The following is a 23,961-nucleotide window of genomic DNA, read 5'->3' as shown; positions in this document are numbered from 1 at the left end:
ATACTGTTAGGCAACCTAGTCTAACTGTTGAATTCGATGACTCTAACATTTCTTTACGTAAAATAATAATTTTCCATTTAGTATTATTGAATGATTTCATGTACACGAACGCTAATTATGAAACGCTCAAAATTATATCTCATCAAATACATTTGGAAACTCGGTCATATCCCAATTGTCATTTTTGGTTTCTGAATGATTTAAAACTGATTTGATTGTCATTGTCAAGACTTATTAGACAAAAACCGAACTCAAGCTCTTAAAGAGATTTCAGATAACCAGCAGTTGATGAATCAACTGGTTATAAGCAAGACTTTTTTGCAAAAGTTGTGGTTAGGAAGTAATTTTAAGGATAATTTTACATTTACAAAATTTTGTTCAGGTAATATGATTATTTATTATTATATAGAAAAAATTAGCGACAGACAATGCAAAAATAAGTGTATATGGTATGAATTAATGGTAAAATGCGCACATACAGCACAGGGATATTTATGTTAAATAATATAAAAATATAATTTGTCTTAAGATTATTGTAGGTCATATTTGTGTACTTTATACTTGTAGCTCTCTTATTTTGCAGGTATTCCGAAGATTAACCGAAGTAACATAGGTGTTTAAATCAAATATCAGGCTTTTTTAGGATATTGTAAATATAAGATGTAGTTAATAGAAAGTATGAAATAATTTGATAACAAAATACTTAAATCTTTGTGATTGATAATTTCTTTCGGTTTATAGAACTATCTTGATTAGATAAATAGTACAGAAAAATTTAAATATATCGTATAACATCCAAAAAGTAATCTAAGTAAGACAAATACACAACCAATATAAAGAAAATATTTGGTTTGACATCGTTTTATCCTGATATTCCACTTCAAATTTGCCTGAATGCTGAATAAATTATGTATTTATATTTAGTGAGTTTTCCTATGGGCTCTGATAATTATTCTATTTTAACAGTTACTAGTAGAGTTGGGAACTATCGACTGAAAACAGTCGAAACAGTCGCTACTCGCAAATCAGTCGATAGTCAAAAAACATATTTTCAGTCAAATGCACGGTTCGACTGTTTCTTTCAATTCGTAATGTCAGACGAAGATATACGAACCCTTTCCTGTACAAATGGTGAGAGAGGAAGGACGGAGATAATTGCTCGGAACAGTTAATTTTATTTCTGTTTATATTTTCCAACGAAGTATAAGCGAGACAGAGAAAGATATATTAATTGCTATTTTTGAATGATATATTATAATAAATATAGACAGTACAATAGAACTTAAACATAACCTAAAAACTAAATATATACAATAACCATAAATACTATATAAAATTTAAACACATACCTAATCACAGAAAAAAAAACTAATCCATGACATAATTCAAAATGATCGCACAATAACTACTAGAGCTTTTTGAAATAAAATAAATGCTTTTTTTTATTATTGAAGGGAAATATTTTTTAACAAAAATTGAGAGAGTAATCGAAATATTATTTATTATTTCCATAAAATCAGTCAAAAGTATTTTACTTTTTTACACAATTTTAATCTTTTTACCCTATAACATTAACAATCTTGAAATATATCGTTCCAAAATGCTGTTATATTAATATATAATATATTATTTTTAACAAACAAACTACCAAAAAAATCATAAAACTATATATATTACATATAAATCTATGTAAGCATAAATTGAGTACATTTTTGTCAAGGTCGCGGCTAGGACGACAGAGCCACGACGTTAGAAATCAGTCGAATGAAACTAGTAGAACCAAAAATAGTAACTAAAAGTACACGATTGAAACAGTCGATAGTAAATAGTAAAAACATCAGTAGAACCGAAAATAGCGACTGAAAGCAGTCACTGGGAAAAAGTAGTAAAATCAGTCGTAGCAAAAATAGCGACTGAAACAGTCGATAGTAAAAAGTAATCGATTACTAATCAGTCGATAGTCGATTTCAGTCGATACTTCCTAACACTATTTATTAGCATTTGGTCATTCAGTGTCCAAAATCCTTTTCCATACTTTCAAATCAATCGGATCATTTAATAAATCTAATAGTTTTCCAACTGTTACCGTAGCATTCATTTTTAGTGTACTTGTTTTTAGGAAACAATGATCCAACATGTTTATTCTGCCCTCATATTATGGAGTAATACCTGCAAAAAATAACACAACCATAACATAATTATTCATACAGCAGTAGTAGCACATACTTGTAGAAATAATTTTAATATTCGACTTCGTCAGCTCTTCGCCTTATTTTCTGTTAATTTTCTCCATTTTATTATTAAATAATTATATTACCTAAACAAACTTTTGTAAAAATAAAATTAACCTAAAAGTTACTTCCTAACCACAACTTTCGTAAACAACGCGTAGCTGTGAAATCATTGTGAGTCATTTTACTGTCGTCTGCATGAACTGATTGAAAATGATGATTCTTTTGACACGGTATCATTATATTGTCGGAAAGATGGAAACATGTTGTATATTATAATAGAAATAACAATATATATTGTAATTTTTCTCCATAAATACCTTTTTAATGTGAAAAGATGCTCAGATTATATTTAAGCAACTTAATAGTAAATTGTAACAGAACTCTTCTATTAAATTTCGATATAATTTGCAGGTGCTCTGAGCAACGTTCACAGGACCGAACAAAGCGAAAAATCCCGGCTTCATATTGGACGAGGGGTTCAACTAACTCTGAAAGGAGAAGGTGACGTGTGTTTGAAATGTCTGAGCAATCACTCGGTATTTGTCCAAAGTTACTATTTGGATAGAGAAAACGGTCGACAACCTGGCGAAGCTGTCCATAAAATATTCCCAAATGCGGATATTAAGGTAATTTTCTTTCAGACGATTATAGCTGATGTTTTAACCAGGGGTCAATGTCAACTTATTAAACTACTTGATAATTTAAGTCAAATTTCCCAAAACGAAGAGAAATAATTTGATTTCCCACAAATTCCCCTCAGAATCATTTTAAGAAAGGAAATAACTCTCAACTGTTTAAATAATATTTATTTTTATATTTTCATAATCATATTTTTAATGATTGGGAACAAGTGTTCTTTCGCAGCATTTTTAAGCCGAAATATTCTAGTTTGTGAGTTATTGTATAGTGCTGTGAGCGACACTACTTTTGTTATTTTCAAAACAATTGATCACAAGCAATTTCGTCTTTTAATTTTACACTGCTTCTTGATGGAAAAATACCCTTCAAGCGAAGCAATAGCTTGAAGAGTATTATAACGAATCCACTCCATCAGAAACAACAATAAACCGTTGGTTTTCTGGCTTCAAACGTGGCCGTAAAGACACCGATGATGCAGAACGCAGTGGACATCCAAATGAGATGGCAACATCAGAAAACATCAAAGAAACCCACAAAATCGTGTTGAATGATCGAAAAGTGTAGTTGGGTGAGTTAGCTAACATCGTAAAGATATCAAAAGAACGTGTTGGTTTTATATTGCATGAGCATTTGACTATGAGAAAGCTCTGTTCAAACAGGGTGTCGCGTTTGTTCACAGTTGACCAAAAACAAGAACGTGTTGGTAAATGAGCAGTGTTTCGCCATGCTTAAATGTAACAAACAGGAATTTTTGCATCGATGTGTGACAATGGATTAAACATGGATCCATCACTCCACTCTGGAATCAAAACTATCGTCATCTAAGTGGACGACAACTGGTGACAGGCCTATTTTGAAGCAAAATTTAAATCATTCTACAAGAGTGGTATTGAAATGTTAGAATGGTGCTAGAATGATTATGTGGCTCTTGATAGAGATTGTATTGATGAATAGAGCCAATTAAAAAAAAACGCGTGTTAGATTAGGTTAGTTTTTGTTATAAATGAATAATATTGAAAAATGGTAATAATATAATTATATTACTAATATACTTCCAATGTAATATACTATTTTTAAATACTTATAATTATAAAATTAACAATAATATTTCATAGAATTCAAATATAGTGTTATGGCTTGAAGAGTATTGAACTATAGATATCGTTCGATATCCATAAGTAATCTAAAAAATATTTTTAAATTGAACAATTTCAAAATAATTTTTCTGGTGACATCTTTTAGCAAACTAGCTGAGTTGTACTATTCTATATTATCATTCTTCTTAAAGTTTAGCTTTTCAACAACTATAACTTCATTGAAGAATATATTATTACAACATCAAACCAAAATCAAACTCATATCTATAAACAACTTAATTAAATACGATAGATAGCTTGTGTTTTTCATTATCTATGTCTGTATGACAGTTATATGATGAGATATGACGGTTTAGTTATTTACTATAATAAAATATAACTACGACTACGAAGGGTCAGAATATAGTAGTTATATTATCTTTAGTATACTTCTTTCTGTTTACAATGTATGTAATATTATCATTTAATGCTTTGAAATAATGAATAAATGTATAAACTACAATATATTATATACTACATTATACTTTCTATTCTTCTTTTAAAATATCTTTTTATTATTACATTAAAAAAACCAACTCGACATTACTTGTATTAAACGAGTTACATAAACAATGATTAAATGCTAGGTTATGTTCTCATCTGGTTAGGTCCGTTAAGTTTTCACTATAAATAGAACAATATTCTATATTTTAATATGAAAATTATTTCTATATTCCAGAATGTTTACGATATTTCAACACAATATCAATATTATTTAATGCTTTCAAACGATTACGAATTCCTTTGTTGTGTCGATAAAGTCGCAGTTGCGCAATGGAGCACAATTTCCACCGAAATATCACTATGGTTCGCGTTAACGCGCGAATAACGGTACCTATATCCGTTTATTGGGGGCTTTCATCTCTGAATTATAGTGGATTTTGCTTGGCTTAATGTCGTACGTTTGGACGTTTGTCGACCATTTCAAACACGGTCACACAAATAACGCTATTTCATTGCCAAGGTTAGAGATTAACTTCGATCAAGCCCGGATATTAGAGACGTACAGCAATCGAATTGGTGGTTTAAAGCTTGAATGAAAATAATTGAGGAGAAAAGTGAAAATATGTTATTAAATAAATGTAACTTCATTGCGTATATATTGTTGTGGTACATATTGATTAATATATTAATTCAGATTACTTATTTTTAAAAATTATAATAGGTTATTAGTTATAACCAATCTTAGTTAATAATTTTATAACTTTTTAACTAAATCTGTAGTGTCGAAGAAACAAACTAAGTAGTAATGTTCTAATATTCTATTTAAGTGTTATAGGCTAGAATTTTTTGCATAATTATGATGTTTTGTCTTTATAATATTCAGAGTAAAAGCTAATGTTCGTTTTAATGTAATTAATTGCTAATTCTAATTATTGGCTATAATAATTCAGCAGTAAATATAGATTGACAGGCAAAAGAAATGTTCCCACTTTATATTTTTAACACTGAAGTTGAGATTTATAAATATATAAAATCTCTTTCACATGTTTAAGTGGGTAGGGGTTTGTTAAAATTGTTGATGGGTATTCAACAGTATTGTTTCCTATGAGAAATAGTATTTCCCATGTTTAATCAGCACGTCATTTGTTATAAATTGCTTTGAAAATAACAGAATTAGTTTCTTTAATACTACTATAATTTGTTAATTAATAGTTTAATGGTACGAAATTTTGACGCGGGTTATTTGGTTTTTAGGTTTGTAATTAGGAATACCCATAAATTATATGAATATGTCACGAACAATGGTCAACTTCGTGTCATTTTTTTTACTAATTTAAAAAGCACATTGCATATATGTTACTATTGGTTTCACTATTTACTATTTTTTCCTTAATATTGTTCTGTTATAAGTATGTAATAAGTCCATGTAAGATTTCAAACCCAAATTTATTTAGCATTAGATGGATATACTCTCAATAATACACTCCACGTAAGTTTAAAACAAGTACACTTAACTACACTTACAGAGTCACTTAACTAACAAAGTTTTTGTCTCTTCAGCCATCAGGAAAATCCACTGTTGTCGAGCAGCTGTAATACTTCGTTGGTACTCTTAGATCATTGTGGGTGTGCTCATTTCTCAAGCAGCATGGGGCGTTAACAATGCTGCGAAAATCTTTGTTTTGATGCTTGGATTTTATTGATATTGGATTTGTTCGTGCGACCCCATATCTGCACACCATATATTAGACTTTATGATTACCATTTCCAATTATTCTTATTTACAGCTTTAAATAAGACTTCTACGTAACATCAAATATATGACGGAAGATTTTAAAACTGTGTAAACCATCTAAAATGTCAATCTCTCCTATATTGTCTGATTCTATATTATTTTTCCATCTCCAAAGAACGATGTAACTTTTAAATCTTCATAAGAAGTGAAACGTTATCCAGGCAGGACGCGACTCATATATCGGAACAAATACTATTCAGAAGGAGCGAGGTCTGAATAATACCACAGATGGGATAACGCTTCCTAATTTAATGTTTCCCGGTAAGTTTTCATCAGTTTTACATCATGATGGTGCCGGTGATTGAGCGTTGTCTTACTGAAGAATAACACTGTTTTTTTTGCTGAAATTCCGGCAATTTTTTGCATCAGTTGTAGTCCAAAAGAGATCCCCATTGTTGGTTTCATCGAGTAGTGCCTTCAAATTCCAGGAAGGTCTGCGTCTTCGGTATCAAAATCACCACTTTTAAAAAGTGGAAATCAGTTTTCACGTGTTACAGTCGATGGAACTCGGTTGTCATAACCTTCAGACAGCATCCAATAACCTTCAGTCGCTTTATTGTTTCTCAAATTGAAGCAAAAAACAGTAATATTTCCCGCAAATTTAAGTCCTTTAATATCAAATGTAAGATAAATGATCTAAAACTGTACTATAGTTTAAACCATCTGAAATTTTAATCTCCTAATTTGTAGAAATATGTGGTCAAAATGATTCTTTGTATTTAAAAATACAATGTCATTTTGATTACCAAAACAAAAATATTTTAAATTGAACAGGCCTTTCTTGAATCTATAAAAAAAACTTCACTTCTAAAAACGCTATTGTCAGTGGAATAGTTTTCTACAGTTCGGTGCTGAACCTGTCTAAAAATATTTTTTTGTTTTTTTTTTAAGGTTTTCGACCTACGCCAATGCCACCAGCAAATGACCGTCCAGGCGGCGACTGCTCAGGCAGCGGCAAAGGCGCAGGCGGCTGCTGTGGCAGGTCATATACCAGGGCCGCACTCAGTGGGCGGCATTGCCCCAGCGATGAGTCTGTCGGCAGCTGCCGGTATCGGAGTAAGTATAGCGTCACGTCGAGATAAAATTCGTCGTAATATCGATCACATTTACGTCGAAAATTATTGGAATAGGCATGATAAATGTAAGAAAACTTCGCAGAAAGAGAGGTGTTGATTACTGAGAAAGTACCATTTCAAGTATCAGTTTTTTATAAAGTTTAAGAAATATCATTAATTTTTTTGTCAAAAAAATAATATAATGTCATAAAAATAATATAAATCAAAAATGTATCGATATTTTTTCGACATTCTTACACAGAAATATTGATTTATACTAATAATACTTGATATACATATGGAAAAATTAAGATTTTAAATTACAAGTGCGAGTAGTAAAAAATTAAAAAATTCGTCATATTAATTCAAACACGAAACATTGCCGTCACTCAACGTTTCCTAACCTACTTTTTATTTGGATTATATAACTTATATTTCACAGTTAAAAAATCGGTTTTGTGCTAACAACAGAAATACAAGATAAACGAAAAACTGGGGTTTATCAATGTTAATAACCTAAAATTCCCAGAATCGATTGGTCGATGGAGACCGTGCTGTATGATTGTGACCGAAATAGTAATTTTATAAAGAATACTAGAACTCTCATAGAAATGAAGTGAATATTCGAGAAACAGTAGTCGCGAAAAGTGGTAGAATATTGAAGACCATTAGGTAAAAATGCTATCCGCCTAACACTTGACAAGAAAATTAATTAGTGCTGGTCATAAGTTTAAAGAGTGCCCAATAATAGCACAATCACCATTTGGGAACTATAAGAATATTATTATTGATATCAATGGTCTAATAGTAGCTAAGATATATCAAATCAATCTATCAATAGTAAACCCACTAAAATATTTTTTGATGATAATTTTAAAATACAGATGAAAATATATTTCACAGGACTACAAAAATGTTAATTTTATATAGCTGCAACACTACTAACTACAATACAAAAAGGTTCAAATAATATACATTTGATGATGGATGTTTGACTTTCTTATTTAGCGGCTTCCTAGAACAAAAATGTGTATCTGGTATAATACCAGATAGCCTGGTAGTATTTGGGTAAATAAAATGCACATATTGTAATTTTGAATTTTATTTTAATAATACTCTTACGAATCTATAAGAGTAAGAAGAGTATACTTCATTAAATACTTTGCATCAAGTAATATATTAAATCATCCTATGAATTCTTAAACCAGATGGCTACATAAAATTATAAAATATATATTTCGCGATCTGTAATTATTTATGAGAAGCTGGACTGGACAGAAGAATCTGTATCAGCCCCATTCTTAACCGAATAAGGCTAGATTGTATCTGCAACATACTAATCAAACCATATAGTGCTTCTTTGTAGATTCAGAGGTATCTAGTAAACTTTTAGAGGATTTAGTTTCACTACAATCAAAAACTCTGCATATTTAGATAACTAATATCAAATACAAAACTAGTGTTGGGAACTATCGACTGTTTAGTAATTGACTACTTTTACTATCGACTTTTTCAGTCGCTATTTACTATTACTATATATTTTACTATTACTATTTTCAGTCGCTAGTTTTCTGACTATCGACTGTTTTCAGTCGATAGTTCCAACACTATACAAAACCAAAAAAATATATAATTGAAATATTAACTTACATAATTTGTGGAAGAGCAAATGAAGATTGCCGTCAACAGTTGAATTTTCTAACCATTACTAACGTTTGCATTTTATTTTTAGGTGGACGACCTGAGACGTTTGTGCATCTTGAGACTCAGCTTCGTGAAAGGTTGGGGACGCGACTATCCCCGTAAAAAAATCAAAGAGACGCCGTGTTGGATCGAGGTACACTTGCACCGAGCACTACAACTGCTGGACGAAGTACTGAACAATATGCCGGAGGGTAACCGCGGACCAAAATAAGAGACAGATCACGACAGGAAGAATATCGAATGCTCAAAGGTCGATAACAAACGATCGCTGCAAAGTTTTATCAGACAATTCCATCCCATATAGCGCGACAACGGTTAATTTGACATCGCAGTATTTTAAATATATAAGAAATCTCTTCAAGTATTCAGTACATACCAGCACAATACTATATAGAAAAAAATTCTTCCATCTCTCAGGGAACTGAAATCTGTGTCAATTGATGGTTCGGAGCAACATTTCGTACATAAACAAAACGTTATTTTTCAACGTTTCTACATGTATTTTTTATATCACCAAACATGATATTTCAAAATGTGTGAGCTTGCTGATGCGTTTGATATTACAAACATTGAAGTGCGAACGATATTATATATGTTGATAACGAGAAGATATAACATTTCAGTACTTTTGTTTTAAAAAATGCGGCTTTTTTTATAACTCTTATTAATTGAAGAAACATGCCGGTGAACTCTGCTGGTAAACTTGTTATTTAACTTGTAGTGTTATATTTTTTTTCGATTGTTTTTAGGTTAAGTTTATTTTCTTAAGGTACGTCCATATTGAGACAACGTTAAGCAAGAGTTATTAAGCGGATACAAGACATATTAAATGTTGCCGCTGTTATCACATATATTTTAATATAGTGGATGCGTAGATGTTGAATTACCTCAAACATTGTGATAAATATTACTCAAATGTCCTCAAAAATGACGTTGCTAATAAAAATGCAAATACAAATTGTAGTTTCAAGAATAATTTATATTTTGTATGAAGTATATATATATATATATATATATATATATATATATATATATATATATATATATATATATATATATAGCTCTTTTCATTGAGAGTTATAATTATATTTTTTTCTAATCTAATTAAGTTAAAATTGAACTTCTTTTGTTCAGTAATCGGTGACCGAAGAAATTTTATTTTATGCCTTTTATTAAACAATTAATTATTCTGCAATTTTGAGATCTAAAATACATAAATTTTCTGCACTGCATTGAAATGTTATTATCAAGAACTTCTTCATCACTTTGCACTAGTTTGTAGAAAACAACATTCATAAATATATTGCTGTAATATTGTACTAATTAAAATGTAGTATAGGACAATTTTCGTTCGATCACAAAATCAACATTAATGTTAAAATAACTGGTACTACTGCTGGTTTTCAAATGCTTGCTGTTGTGTCACAGTGAACGTACCTTCATGTTTGATACTGTTTGATATTGAATATATATCGCAATGCATGACAAAAGCAAAATGATGATAACAATTGTACGTAAAAATAATTTTGTGTTGAAAAGTTTTGTTGAGAATTTAACATATCTTTGAAAAAATAATTGATATTGACGTACTGATTCGGCCTACTCTTTATTTTAAAACCTTGTCTATTTATTACACAGGAGAGCAAGGGAATTTCAAAAGTTTTGTTGGTTTTTCCAAACATTGAGCAAAACCTAAAGTAAGATAGTCCGGAACATTCGTACGATATCAAATTCGTCTGTGGTATTAGATTAAAATAATGTTTAAGTGTATTTAGGACCAAAAAATTCTGCTCTAAAGATGAACTGTTCATAATTATTTAATAAAATAACGGGAAACGATGTCGAACGTGTTTATTCTTAGACTTTGGCAATAATTTGTTTTTAAGAGTTCGTAAAACGCGTAGAAGGTATTAGAAAGTCGATATTTATATACATAAATATTTTCACCCTTTTTTAAAATTCATTATATAACATATAAAATTCGCTTTTATACTTTTTGCGATCCAAAGATTTTAGAATTTTTATTCTTGCTTTTTTTTTTTGTTGTATTTCTAGCATTATGTTTTACCTGTAGATATTGTGTTTTTTATTACGATTTATTTTGTGTACATATTTATTGAAACATTTATGCCATACAATATTTTATAAATACATTTTTTCAATGAAAATCTGTTGTTTTTCATTTTTATATTGTGTTGTATAGGACAACTCGTAAAAGATATAGCATGGGGTTCGTGAGTAATAACACCCATAAAAGGAAACGAATTACTGTCAACAATTAATATTACAAATTGTAACTATCATTCAGGGTCTGAACCCATTTACTTGCCTGTCGACAGTAATAAAGTGAATTTTTACATTTCGAAAGACATCTCATCAAATGGAGAGCTTGTGCGAACTATTTCATCTGATTACACCCTAGTATTGTTAACACTAGGCGCGACAGTTCTGAAAAAAACTAAGAAGCATAATTTTACTAACAAATTTACTAACTGGAAGACATTTAGACTTATAATGCAGGAGAAAATCAGTTTAAACGTAATATTCTAAAGTATAGACGATCTTGAGTAGTAAACCCGAAATATAATTGAACAAATATGGTCTGCTGCAAAAGAAACATCAAGAGAGAAATAAGAATAAGATAAATTACACCCTTAAAATTAGGGTAATGAATATAGAATCTACGATAGATATAAATCCTGTTTATCAGCTTGATGTAGCTGTAAATCTGATTTCTTCAATAGAAGTTGTCACAGAAACTGATAACCGCAATCCTAAAATGGTTCCTGAAATTGACGATATATCACGTGTGGTAATGAACGAGATGGCACGAAAAGCAGTCATGAAGTTGACATATTCAATGTGTGCTTAAGACTGAAGCATGTTTCGGAATGTCTAAAGGCTGCTCGAATAATTATGCTTAAATGTCTAAAGGCTGCTCGAATAATTATGCTTAAAAAACCTGACAAACCGACAGAACAAGTTGGATCTTACAGACCTATTTCGCTGCCACCTGCGATATCAAAATTATTTGAGAAACTGCTATTAAAATATATTAAATTATTTATAGAAATATCAGATTTCCAGTTTGGATTTCCCTTGGAAAAAATTGTTGTAGAAAAAGTATAAATGAAACAACAAAAAACAACTGAAAATCTACTATTTTTATATGACATACATATTTTCACTATTTCCATTGCTGATTTAATGTATATTGATTGTATATCTATAAACACGTCATCAAGGAGTCGATATTTCGTATACCCGTAATGGGAAGATCGAATTAAAAGGACCGATGCATACCTAGAAATCTGCTTTACTAGAAGCCTGTGGCGCCCTCTGCCCGTCTTTATAAGAACAGGTACCTAAATACGTAATGATTAACTGTTTATAGTTCGTGGGGACTTGTGAAAGAGGGCGCCAGATGTACATTTCCTATAATTATAAAGTTCCATAAATAATAATAGTAATATTATCTTAATATATAATAGCTTTTTTACTCACTAATATTATGGGTCTAAACAACAAACTTCTTCTGACTAGATAAGCACGGGTAGGTTCAAAACTCGAAAACAAGGGAAATGTATTTTTGATGATATGATATCACCAGCACCTTTAAATCAGACAATTTTGTATTATTAGTTTATATGCACTTTGATTAGCGATGCCTATTGGTGAAAATGCGAAGGATTAATGTAAAAACTGTTAAAGAACCTAACCCAATTGTTAAATTACATGTTTTTGACATTTCACTGTCTAAAATAACAGTGTTTCATTTAGTGTTATTGAATTATTTAGTGTACATAAACGCTAATAGAATACTCAAAATTGAATTTCGAAATCTGTTTCGAAAGTAATCGAATATTTTGAGAAATTTATGGTGATGCTGCTTCCTCATATCTCAATTATAAACATATAATAAAGAAATTTAGAAGTGAAAGTTATATGGAAAAATCGGGTCCCACGTTTAAGCTTTTCGGAATCCCCGTTACGCGGCCAAATGTAAATGAAAAATGCAACAGCTATATGTGTGTTTCCCTCTCGTTCGGCCTCGGTATTAATAATTCTAATCTAAGCAGTTAACGGCCATTTTTAGGTGATATAGTTTGTGTTGTTTATTTACGTGAAGTTTTTAGATATGTGTTTTTATATATATTTGACAATTACTTCATATTATTCTGTGAATTTTAATTTATTAGTGTAATAAAAAGAAAACCTTAAGGGAATCTCTTATGATCTCCTATGTAGGTCCAGGAAAGTTTGTAATCATTTTAAAGATGAAGACTATAAACCAAAATGTGGAAAGCCATGGCGGAAACAAGATGTAATTCCTACTAGTAATTTAAATAGTAAGTATTTTGGTCAATAGTAATGATTTATTGCATTGAAATAATTAAGCAATATTTGTTGAGATTCTTTACCTTTACTACAAGACAAGGAAAATATGTCCCCAATGGCAATATTACAATCACGTAAGTTTTTTGAGGCTGATAGATATATAGAATAAGAATCTTATGTTTATTATTAGAGAATGGGGGTTCTAACTTGAAAGTTATATGTTAATTTACAGATAACTCAACCTGTCCCATCAGCTTCTTTTCAGGTTGGATGAAAAACTAATGGCTTTATCCTTATTGAAATGCAGTGGCAGAGGATATAAATTGTTATCGAAGATATTCTGCTCGCCTTCTAGAAGAACATTAACGCAGATACTGAATAAGGTTCCTTTTTGCTGCTGGAGTAGTAACCTCTAATTTTGGTCCTTAGTTCACAAAATTGACTGTATATATCGAACTGCAATTGTGATATTTAATAAAATGTACCTCAAATTAGGTAGGTTGTTAATTTAGTTGAATTTAGTCTAAAAAATAATACAACAGAACCATTAATAGTTATATTATTTTATTTTAATGTTTGATTTAAATATTTGAGAGAAGATAATATCAGTAGATTACATGTTTTGGGTAGTGGAGATATCTCTGTGATTATATCAATGTCTTGATGGTCATGGAAAATTAATGTAATTGTAATATATATCAATAAAATATATTTAAATATATTTATTTTTTTATTTTGCCAGTAAAATTAAAAGAATTTTTTTTAATTCCCGCTAAACATTTTTAATTTTCCCGCCGTAACTAACTGTCGTACGGCGCATGCGTAAGTGCCCTCACACGGGGATTCCGAGCGTATATTAGAACCAATTTAGATGGGATATGATCGGCATATGGATAGAGTGTTGATTTTAACCTCAATAACAATGAAGAATGAGACTAGTTAGTGCAGATATTAACTGACGTCAATTGAATAAACTGAATGACGTTTTCCCATGGGTATCGCAAATTTTTTTCGAATTGAATTTAAAGTCGAAACCCGGTTGATACCTAATATTTTTATAATTTTTTTTTGTTATTGGGATTGAACGCATTTCTCTCTGTCGCTCGATACATACGATTTTATAACTATATATACGACTGTATCTGACCGGTAAATATTCACATCCAAACCAGGATCGTTCTATTATGTTAGTTAAAATTAAATGAACTAACTACAATAGAGCTTTGTATTACACAAACCTCCAAGTCCTAATGTTCTATCATAGATACCGTCGAGCGGACGATGCAAACGCCATTAAGTGGTTGCCATTAAGTTCGAATCTGAAGTTAGTTTGTTGTTCATAGTCCATCCGGAGGTATTGGAGAATTTGCTTTAAAAACCATTTAATTAATTTCTTATTGTAGTACTAAAGAGTAAATAAAGTTAATTTTATTAATAGGAAATAAAGATAATAACTACTTTCACACCTTTACATACAAGATACCATTTAACGCCTATGATAATGAACAACGCGTCATTTGAGGTTTTCTAACTATGTCATATTTGTAACTATGTATCTTGCCCCGTCAACTTTGAGTTTTAGCTCAGTTTTGGCTTTGATATACAACAAAATTCTAATCTGAATAAAATAATTGAATAAGAGTGTTATCAAACATAATTTATTTTAACATTATAGCGACAATAGTTTATAGGTTAGAGTTATAACCTCTAATCACTATTGCTTTCAAGAATTTTGCATACGTCTGACCACCGGACGACTTTGACAGGCTCAAACGTGTTCGAACTAAGCGATAGCATTGTGTCTCTTTTTAACTAGAATAAATGAGAAGGAAAATATTGTCTGATTTTAAACATCTTGATGATGTATGGACAAAATAACTTTAAAGAGACTATATATTACGGGGCATCGATTAACATTGCTAATGGTGATTGGGATATTTTCACTCTGAATTTTTTTAATGTTATATAACGCAACTTTGTTGTGTTTCTGCTTGTATAATGATCGTTCGGCTTTCAACTGGAATTCAATGAAATCTCTCAGTATTTTTTTCCAAAATGTGATAAATATTTTATATCTGTCTTTTTTTTGGTTAGCAAGTTGTTTTTTGTGTGGAAGCTACTACTTCTAAAACTTCAAAACTAATGCATATTCAGGTATTATTAATTAATATATTAGATGTTATATTAAATAACCAAACCAAACTACTAAAATCGTACATTATAGCCAGAATGTTTAGAGTTAGACAAGAACAAGCTTACTCTCCAATAAATGAAGCTAAAGCAGGTGTACTACAAAGAAGTGTACCGTGGGCCAATGCTGTGACATACCACTAATGGAGAATATTATGATGGCTACATTTGCCGATAATACTGCGATTATAGCTGTTGGAGACAATAGTGAATAAGCCACAAGAAAATTACAACAGGCAAGTGACAATATAAATAACTGGACACAAGCTAATAACATAAATAAAAATTAATGAAACTGAATCTGTACATGTGCAGTTCACCTACAATCAGATCGTACAAGCACCAATAATATTAAACAATCTATCATTCCATATAGTAACAATGCTAAATATCTCGGAATGAACCGTGATGCAAAACTTCGCTGGAAGGAACATATAAAGAAGAAAAGAAAAGAACTGGAATTGAAATATAGGAAAATGTATTGGCTAATTGGAAGAAAATAACAATTATCAGTACATAATAAATTGCTATTATGTAAGCAAACACTGAAACCTATATAGACATACGAAGTTCAATTATGGGGATGTTCTGAAAAGAGAAACATAAATAAAATATACATTTTTCTGAGTCCAAAAACAAAGTCCTGAAAAGTGTTGTGGGTGCACCCAAATACTACAGGACTGTCGACCGATATCGAGACCTTTAGATACCCACAGTCAGTCAAGAAATCAAGAGAATTGTAAGGGGCCAAGAGGAAAAATTCATTCTCATGACAATATTGAAGTATTGCAACTTTTGGATACCGCCAGAGCAGGACACAGATTCAAAAGTATCAAATCTTCTAATCTTGTGCAGTGTTGTGAAGTGAAGTGCGTATAATAAAAATACAACAGTGACATGTATAAACATTATTTCACACAGTTATCATAAAGACATGATGTAGGTTAATTGGAAAAAATTAATAAAGTTTTAAGTAAAATATTTTTTATTAACCCAACTAACTAATTTAACATATATATATCAAAACCAACGAATTTAACAGTAAGGTTAGACTAACTGCATTTCTCACACTCTATTACATATACTTGATCAAAATACATGCAAATATCTAATACAATTTAGTAGTCAATACAATCAAATTCCTTTTTTACTTCACCTGATACCTAGTTCTAAATAAATATAATACCTACATAGGTTTTCTTACTAAATAAAAAGAATGTTTAGAAATAGCATAGAAAGTTTAAACGAACATCAAGAATATGCATCGAATATAAACAAAACTACTAAAAGGAGTAGTTTAAGGAGAAATTAATTTCTTTAAGTACCCTTATAAAGCTACTTTAACACAACACACTATTTGTTAGAGCCTACAATTGATTCTTTCTAGGTTAATGTTTTAAAACATGACTGGACGGGTTGAAAATGAATTCGAAATCGATAAACTGTATCAACATCATTTAAATGCGCTTCCTTATTTTGTGTTTCATTGGAAATGATCGATACTAGGTTAGACGATGAGTAGTAATTTCTATTCAAGTTCCACGTAACATAAATGGGTCGACATTAAAATTATATCGCAATGAAAAGGTAAGCGATGCAAAGTGATTTCGAAATTATACAAGAACTGTAAAGTCGACATTTTAAATTAATTCCGCTTAACGTTCATTATTCATTTTCATGTTGTTTTCCGGAAATTATATCAAATGTTCCTGATGTTCTGTCATTATTCACTTGAAACAATGGACAGAAATAATGTGGGTTTGTTTATTTAAATTAAAGTATGTATTATATAGTCTATCCAAAGTTATTTTGAACATACGTCATCAAGATGTTTAATGTATTGCCTGCCGCAATTTGTAAATTCGTTTTAAAATCAGACAATGTTTTCCTTCTTATTTTATTCTAGTTGAAAAGAGACACCATGCTGTCTGATTACTTCCAATACGTAAACGAATGAGCCTGCCAAAGTCGTCCGGTTGTCAAACGTATGCAAAATTCTTCAAAACGATAGTGATAAGAAATTATAAACCGGCAAACGTTATTTTAATGCTTTGCTTGTTTTGATACATTTCAAATCGATGTTTATTATTACTCTGATAGAAAATTCCGCAGCCAGACAGTACAGAATGAGTCTCTAATCAGTTACTATAAACAGGAATGAGATAATGGAAGCCCCCTTTAGCCAATAAAATTCGTTAGAGAGGTTAGCCTTTTTACCGTTAAATACTAATTTGCTGCGATTTTTATTGAAAATATTTTTTAGCGTGTTGCAGCTGCACTGAATATTAATTTGCACATGGTCACTAAAACATCTCAAAAAATTAAAAATATAATCAAGGTCAACTTGATGTTAGCTCTGTCAGAGTTTAAATATATGAAATATATAAAAACAGTGAGTAGATTTTCAATACAAACATAATTTAATACAATTATTTCAAAGAAAGCTGTTAGTCTGAAAAGTATCCAAGAGATCTAATGGAAATTCGGGATATTGCTTTTAGAAGAATACAATTTTTTAAAAGCATATAATAAAATTAAGAAAGACTATGGAAGAAGAACTTGACAAATAATGGAATTGTGAACAAATGGTAAATAGATTGGAAATTACCAGCTCAGTTATTCACTCGAATGAAACTTTCTGAATATAATATGATTCAATGCTTTCATTCTAAGATAGGGTGATGAGAATGGAAACAAGTAAAGATGAGTTTATAATAATATGATTGCTGTAGGAAATGGTATCGTAGAGTGTAAAAGATTTATGTTCACAGATATATGTGTAATTATTCAGAATTTACATAAGCATTTGGTTAAAATATGAGAATGCAGTGATTAAATCTATTTTTATCAAGAAAGATGTATACAGGTATTAACAGAACAAAAGAAGTAGAAACAGTGATATCATAATAACTTTACAAGGAAACACTGTATCGAAAGACACAAGAACCTAATGTAAAAGGTAAATATGATCTCTTGAAATTTAAAGTAAAATATATTACTTGGATATACAATTGTTAATTAGGTGGATTAGGCCTCTAGGAGATGCACACGCGCCTAGAATTCTAAGTCATACGTGGCATCGAGTTCAATGTAAATGTAATCAAACACAACGCTAACCTACAAACTATTATAAGTGTGTATTTAATTGTAGTTTTAAATCCTTCGATAATATATGCATTAGATTTACTGTAATGCTAAAATAAATTATATTTTATAACAGCATTGTTGTGTAATTATTTTATTTAGATTAGAATTTTGTTGTATGTCAAAGGCAAACTGAACTAATACGGCATCATCGCGACGTTTTCAGAAAATAACTTTAATTAGATTATAGATTGTTTTAGCGAAAAATAGTTCACATGTTATAAATAAAGAAAATGTCATCATGAGCAATGTAAAATTGTTTGATTCAAAATGATTTGATTCATTTTGTAAGATTTGACATATGTCAACAACAAAACCTTCAACGTATCGTTTTTCCATGTTTTTTCGTTTTTACTTTCAATTTTGAAGTTGTTCAAGCAAGTGTGCCACAGGAAAATGTATTGGGATTAGTCTTTTATCTGATATACAGTCGAACTTATTTAGATTCAATAAAATTGTTGTTGCATCTGCAGATGATACTGCAACCCTAGCCATTGGAGATAACCGAAAATTTACAAACATCTATTGCCGAAATACAATGCTTATGGCAGAGAAATGGCGCGCCAAAATTGACAAAAGTAAATCAGTGCGTATTGATTTTATGGATAAAAGAATGGGGCATAAGCCAGTATATATAAATCAGCAAGTACTGACTTATAGAAGTACAGCCAAATATTTTAGTGAGATCATTGGTAAGCTGAGGTGGAACCCACATGTTAAGAAAAAAATGTGAAGAACGCTAGCTACAAAAAATGTACTAGCTATTAGGGAGATAGTCAGTAGTTACCGATAAGTGTAGGCTTATTGTGTTCAACTCTAGGGTTGTGGCAGCCAAAGCAATAGAAATATAATGTAAATATTGTTGATACTCCATGGTGCATTAGTAACGACAACCTACATAAGGACGTGAAGGTACAAAACTATCGTTAACGTTATCAAGAGCTCAGCCCAAGGACATGAACAGAGGCTCCATCAGCACATCTATGTTGATGTTCTCCAGCTCCTGGATGATGATGGCTTAGTCAGAAGATTAAAGAGTGCAAAACTATTTAATCCAGTGAAGTTAAAAGTACAACTCAGTGCAAAAACAGTGACATAGATGTTCAGCTCGAAGTATATGTTGTAGAATAAGTACTTTGTAATTGTCAAACCATAGCAAAATAGGATAAAAACAAATAACTTTATAATATCAATTTACAATATATTGCTAGAACAAATAATAAAAAGTAAAAAAAAAGAAAAACTGTTGCTTTTTGACAAGATCGACTGTTTTACGACTTTCGATTGTTTCCATTATTTTCATTCGATAGCTTCCAACACTATTATTTACTATAGTTATTATTTACTATAGTTATCATTGTTTACTATAAAACAGAATATGCGTTATAATAATCAATATTCAAAGTTAGTTACACAGAAGTTCATTATCAGAATAGCAATAATTATTTACGAAATTTATTAAATACAAATTATTTAAATAACAATACTAATAACAGGAATAAATAATAATATTTTCTAAGCCAAAATATTAATAATAACAGTTATTGTAACGTAACGTGTGAAGCCAAAACAGTTTAGGATTAACAAGTATTATAGAATTTATAATTTGGTTAAAACAATCCTAACCATAATAGTTTTATCGATATATATGGAAATGTTGGTATTTTCGGTTACAAAATTCGTTCAAATTTGAAGTCTACGTAATTGGATTTAATGTACTAATTGCTTATTAATACAAGAGCGGATGCGATTTTAATATTAGAAGAAATATTCGTTACATTGATATTCAAAGTTGCTATTTTCTAAAAATATTTTTTTAGTTTTAAGATTATTAAAACTATAAATCACCAATTACCAGATTAACATTACCTTATGATTTTTAAGTAATAATTCCACATTTTGGTAGTAAATTAAGATAGTTTCGTAGATTAATGTGTAAAGTTTATCTCAGATTCAGTATCGAATCAGGAATGTTGATATTGCCAATATATCGCATGATAAATACAATTAATCGGTACTTCATTCACACCGGGTGTAAATAATTAGAAATATTTATTAATTTACATGCTTTACGGTGTTATACTACAAATTCTCTTGTTTGGCTGGGGTCCAATCCACAATATCTGTGAAATAACACCCAACTAGGACTCTAGTATATTCATATATTAGTACTAACTTTAATTTTAATGTTATAAAAACGAAAAACTTTATGACGAAGGAAAAACACTGAAGAGGCCCACAAAAAAATTACATAAACAAAATGTTTTAGAGAATAGACATTTTAAAATGTTGCTCTTAAAATGATGGGCTTCGATTCACAGTCTTCGGTAATATACTTAGAGGCCATCCCAAAACACCTCCGGTCTTACACAGCCTGGTTACTGGTATGACTGGAATGGTTATTCCTTGTCGGATTTTCCACTATTGCCTATAAAGACATTTACAATTACAGTCACAAAGATAAAGTACATGCATGCTTCAGCAGGATTAGAACCCGCGACTATTGCAACATTAGGAGGACCGTCCTGTCGCCTTGACCGCTGCGGCAAGAAGCCAGCCTTATTCGTATTTATCAAGTAAATTAATAGTACCATATAGAAATACGACATTGATTTTTAGTCAAGTTTAGTCAATTTCTTCTTGAGAAAACACTCATATAACAGGTTAATTGAAAAGTTCCCGGCCTGACACGTAGATGGCGCTACTAGAATAAAATCCATGTGCTTTTAGTTAGGCCCAACCCTCAAAAGATGCGTTTATAAATTTGACGGCTGTCGGATCATTAGTTTGTGAATTATAGCATTTTGAATGAAACAACTTTTGTTATTGTGATAAAAATTGATAAGAATGAATTTTGCGTGTTACTGCTTTTTGAATTATATAAATAAATTATATTAATTAATTAAATTATACCAAGTGTAATATTGCTTTTTGAAGGGAAAAAATACAGTTGAGGCAAAAACTTGGCTTGATGCCGAGTTTCCGGACACTGCCCCAGGAAAATCAACCATGAAGGATTGGTATGCTAAGTTTAGACGTGGTGAAATAAGACGGTGAACGCAGTGGACTACCAAAAGAGGTTGTTCCCGACGAACGCATTAAAAAATCCACAAAATGATTTTGAATAACCGTAAATTGAAATTGAATGAAATAGCAGACACTCTAAAGACATCAACTGAACGTGTACATCATATCATTCACGAATATTGCGTCGATATGTGGCAATGGATGAAACATTGCACACTCCGAAGTTCAATCCGAGTGAATTGCACACGATGAACCCGCTCCAAAGCGTGGGAAAACAAAACAGTCGATTGGCAAGGTTATGGCATCTGTATTTTGGGACGCGCATGGAATAATTTTCATTGACTACCTTGCAAAAGGAAGGACCATCAATAGCAACTATTACATAGCGTTACCGGATCGTGAAAAACGACCTCATTTGAATAAAAAGAAAGTGCTGCTTTACCAAGACAATGCATCGTGTCACAGGTTAGTGAAAACCATGGCAAAGATCGATGAATTGGGCTTCAAATTGCTTCCTCATCCACCGTGTTCTCCAGATCTAGCCCCCAGCGGCTATTTCCTGTTCTCAGATATCAAAAGAATGCTCGATGGGAAGAAATTTTCGTCGAATGAAGAGGTGATCGCCGAAACTGAGGCCTATTTTGAAGCATAGGACAAATCGTACTACTAAAATGGTATCGAAAAGTTGGAGGGTCGCTATAATCAGTGTATCACCCTTGAAGGGAATTATGTTGAATAGAAAAAACTAATTTTGCTAAAAAATGTGTTTTACTATGGTAGGCCGGGGACTTTTCAAATGACCTGTTACAGTCAGATATAGCTTTCAATACAATCCAACTCTAAAGGAAACAAAATGATAGATATTCCGATATATGACTACATATCGAATAATTTGTAACACGAGAAACCTTTCAAGAGAAAAATATTTACATGCTTATTCGAAAATATATTTACGGCAACCTTATCGATCCGATGGAAAACAAAATGAGTTTTTTCCTTGTTAGTCGACTTGTAAAACAAATATTTGTTTTTCTCGGTTAGGGTATTCTGGGGTTCATCGAGAAATTAATAAAATTAGTATTTTAAAATTTAAATTTATGATATTTAATAAAGGAGTTACAGAAAACCTTTCTGTTATATTTTGGAGTCTCTTTTTACCTTAGTTAAAGTTTATCTGTAGTGGACCTATTTCCAACCACGGTCCTCGGTACTAAGCCTACCCATTAGCGAGTGACAAACTTAGAAATCACCCGAAAGAAATCCGGCCTTACCCTGCCTGGTTACCTGACCTGTTTGGCGTGACTGGGATCATTGTCTTGCCTTAGGTACAATCACAATCATAAATTAGCAGAATTAATATATACGAGTATCGCAACAATAGGAAGACCATCCTACCGCCTTGGCCATTACGCCAACAATGTTGGTTGACAAACAGTTACTAGTAAATTTTCTTTTGTTGGTCGGAAAAAAACTTCGATTTTTATAGTTATTTGATATTTCGAATACTAAATCGATATATAGCTTATAGAGCAGCTGGACTAACAGAGATTAAATCGAGAACAAAGGTCCATTGATAGAAATACATATCCTGTTTTAAATATTCTACTTTGCAGCCTGTTTTTGTGAAATTTCGAATTTTTATTTAAATATATAAAACATATGCGAAAAATAAATATCTATTATATTTTTCCTGAATTATTCTGTCTTGATTTTTTGGATATTCTTATTAACCTTTTATTGAGTTGTTCTTGTTTAATTATTCTATTATAGAATGTTTTTGATATAAGGATATTAGCAATAGTAGAGAACAAAGCTTTTAGAGTACCTAATATGTTTTTAACTTAACTAGATATTTATTAATTCTGCATTATATTTTCTAATAATTTTTCTCACTTATTGTCTCTTGTTCAGTTAACTGTTTATTTACTATCATATAATTTTTAGTTGATCTTACTGAATGTTAATAGAAATAAGGAGAAAATATGTAATATTTGACTTCGACGTCGTATCTCGAATGTTAATATTTTCAATGTATTGCGTAATAAATTGTCCATATTTCTTCGCACCGAGTGTAAACAATGGCATAAATTCATTAATTTACGTGCTCTACAATATAACGCTACGAGTTCTTTTATTTGGCTCAGTTCCAATCCATATCTGCGGAATATCACGAGTAGTAACCAGTATAATAGTATTTTGATCTATCACCACTAATTTTAAATAAAATATTATGAAACGTATAAATACTCGTATAT

At 30.8% G+C, this 23,961-nt stretch overlaps 2 protein-coding genes across 6 annotated transcripts in view; one reads left to right on the top strand and one right to left on the bottom strand.

Moving 5' to 3' along the window:
- LOC143196092 (mothers against decapentaplegic homolog 4) overlaps nt 1-11,175 on the top strand; it is a 30,144-nt gene extending 18,969 nt beyond the window's left edge. Inside the window, exons 4-6 of the mRNA XM_076403679.1 lie at nt 2,646-2,860; nt 7,140-7,304; nt 9,036-11,175. Coding sequence (XP_076259794.1) covers nt 2,646-2,860; nt 7,140-7,304; nt 9,036-9,218 — 563 coding nt within the window. The 3' untranslated portion in view covers nt 9,219-11,175. The remainder of the gene's footprint in view (nt 1-2,645; nt 2,861-7,139; nt 7,305-9,035) is intronic.
- Nucleotides 1-23,961, bottom strand: part of LOC143196094 (uncharacterized) — a 127,675-nt gene that overhangs the window by 49,094 nt on the left and 54,620 nt on the right. The window lies entirely within an intron of this gene.

Source organism: Rhynchophorus ferrugineus, unplaced genomic scaffold (genome assembly GCF_030347505.1).
Source record: "Rhynchophorus ferrugineus isolate W39M unplaced genomic scaffold, kcgeb_rfMv2 rfM4, whole genome shotgun sequence".
NCBI lineage: Eukaryota > Metazoa > Arthropoda > Insecta > Coleoptera > Curculionidae > Rhynchophorus > Rhynchophorus ferrugineus.
This window is presented reverse-complemented; position numbering and strand designations above follow the sequence as displayed.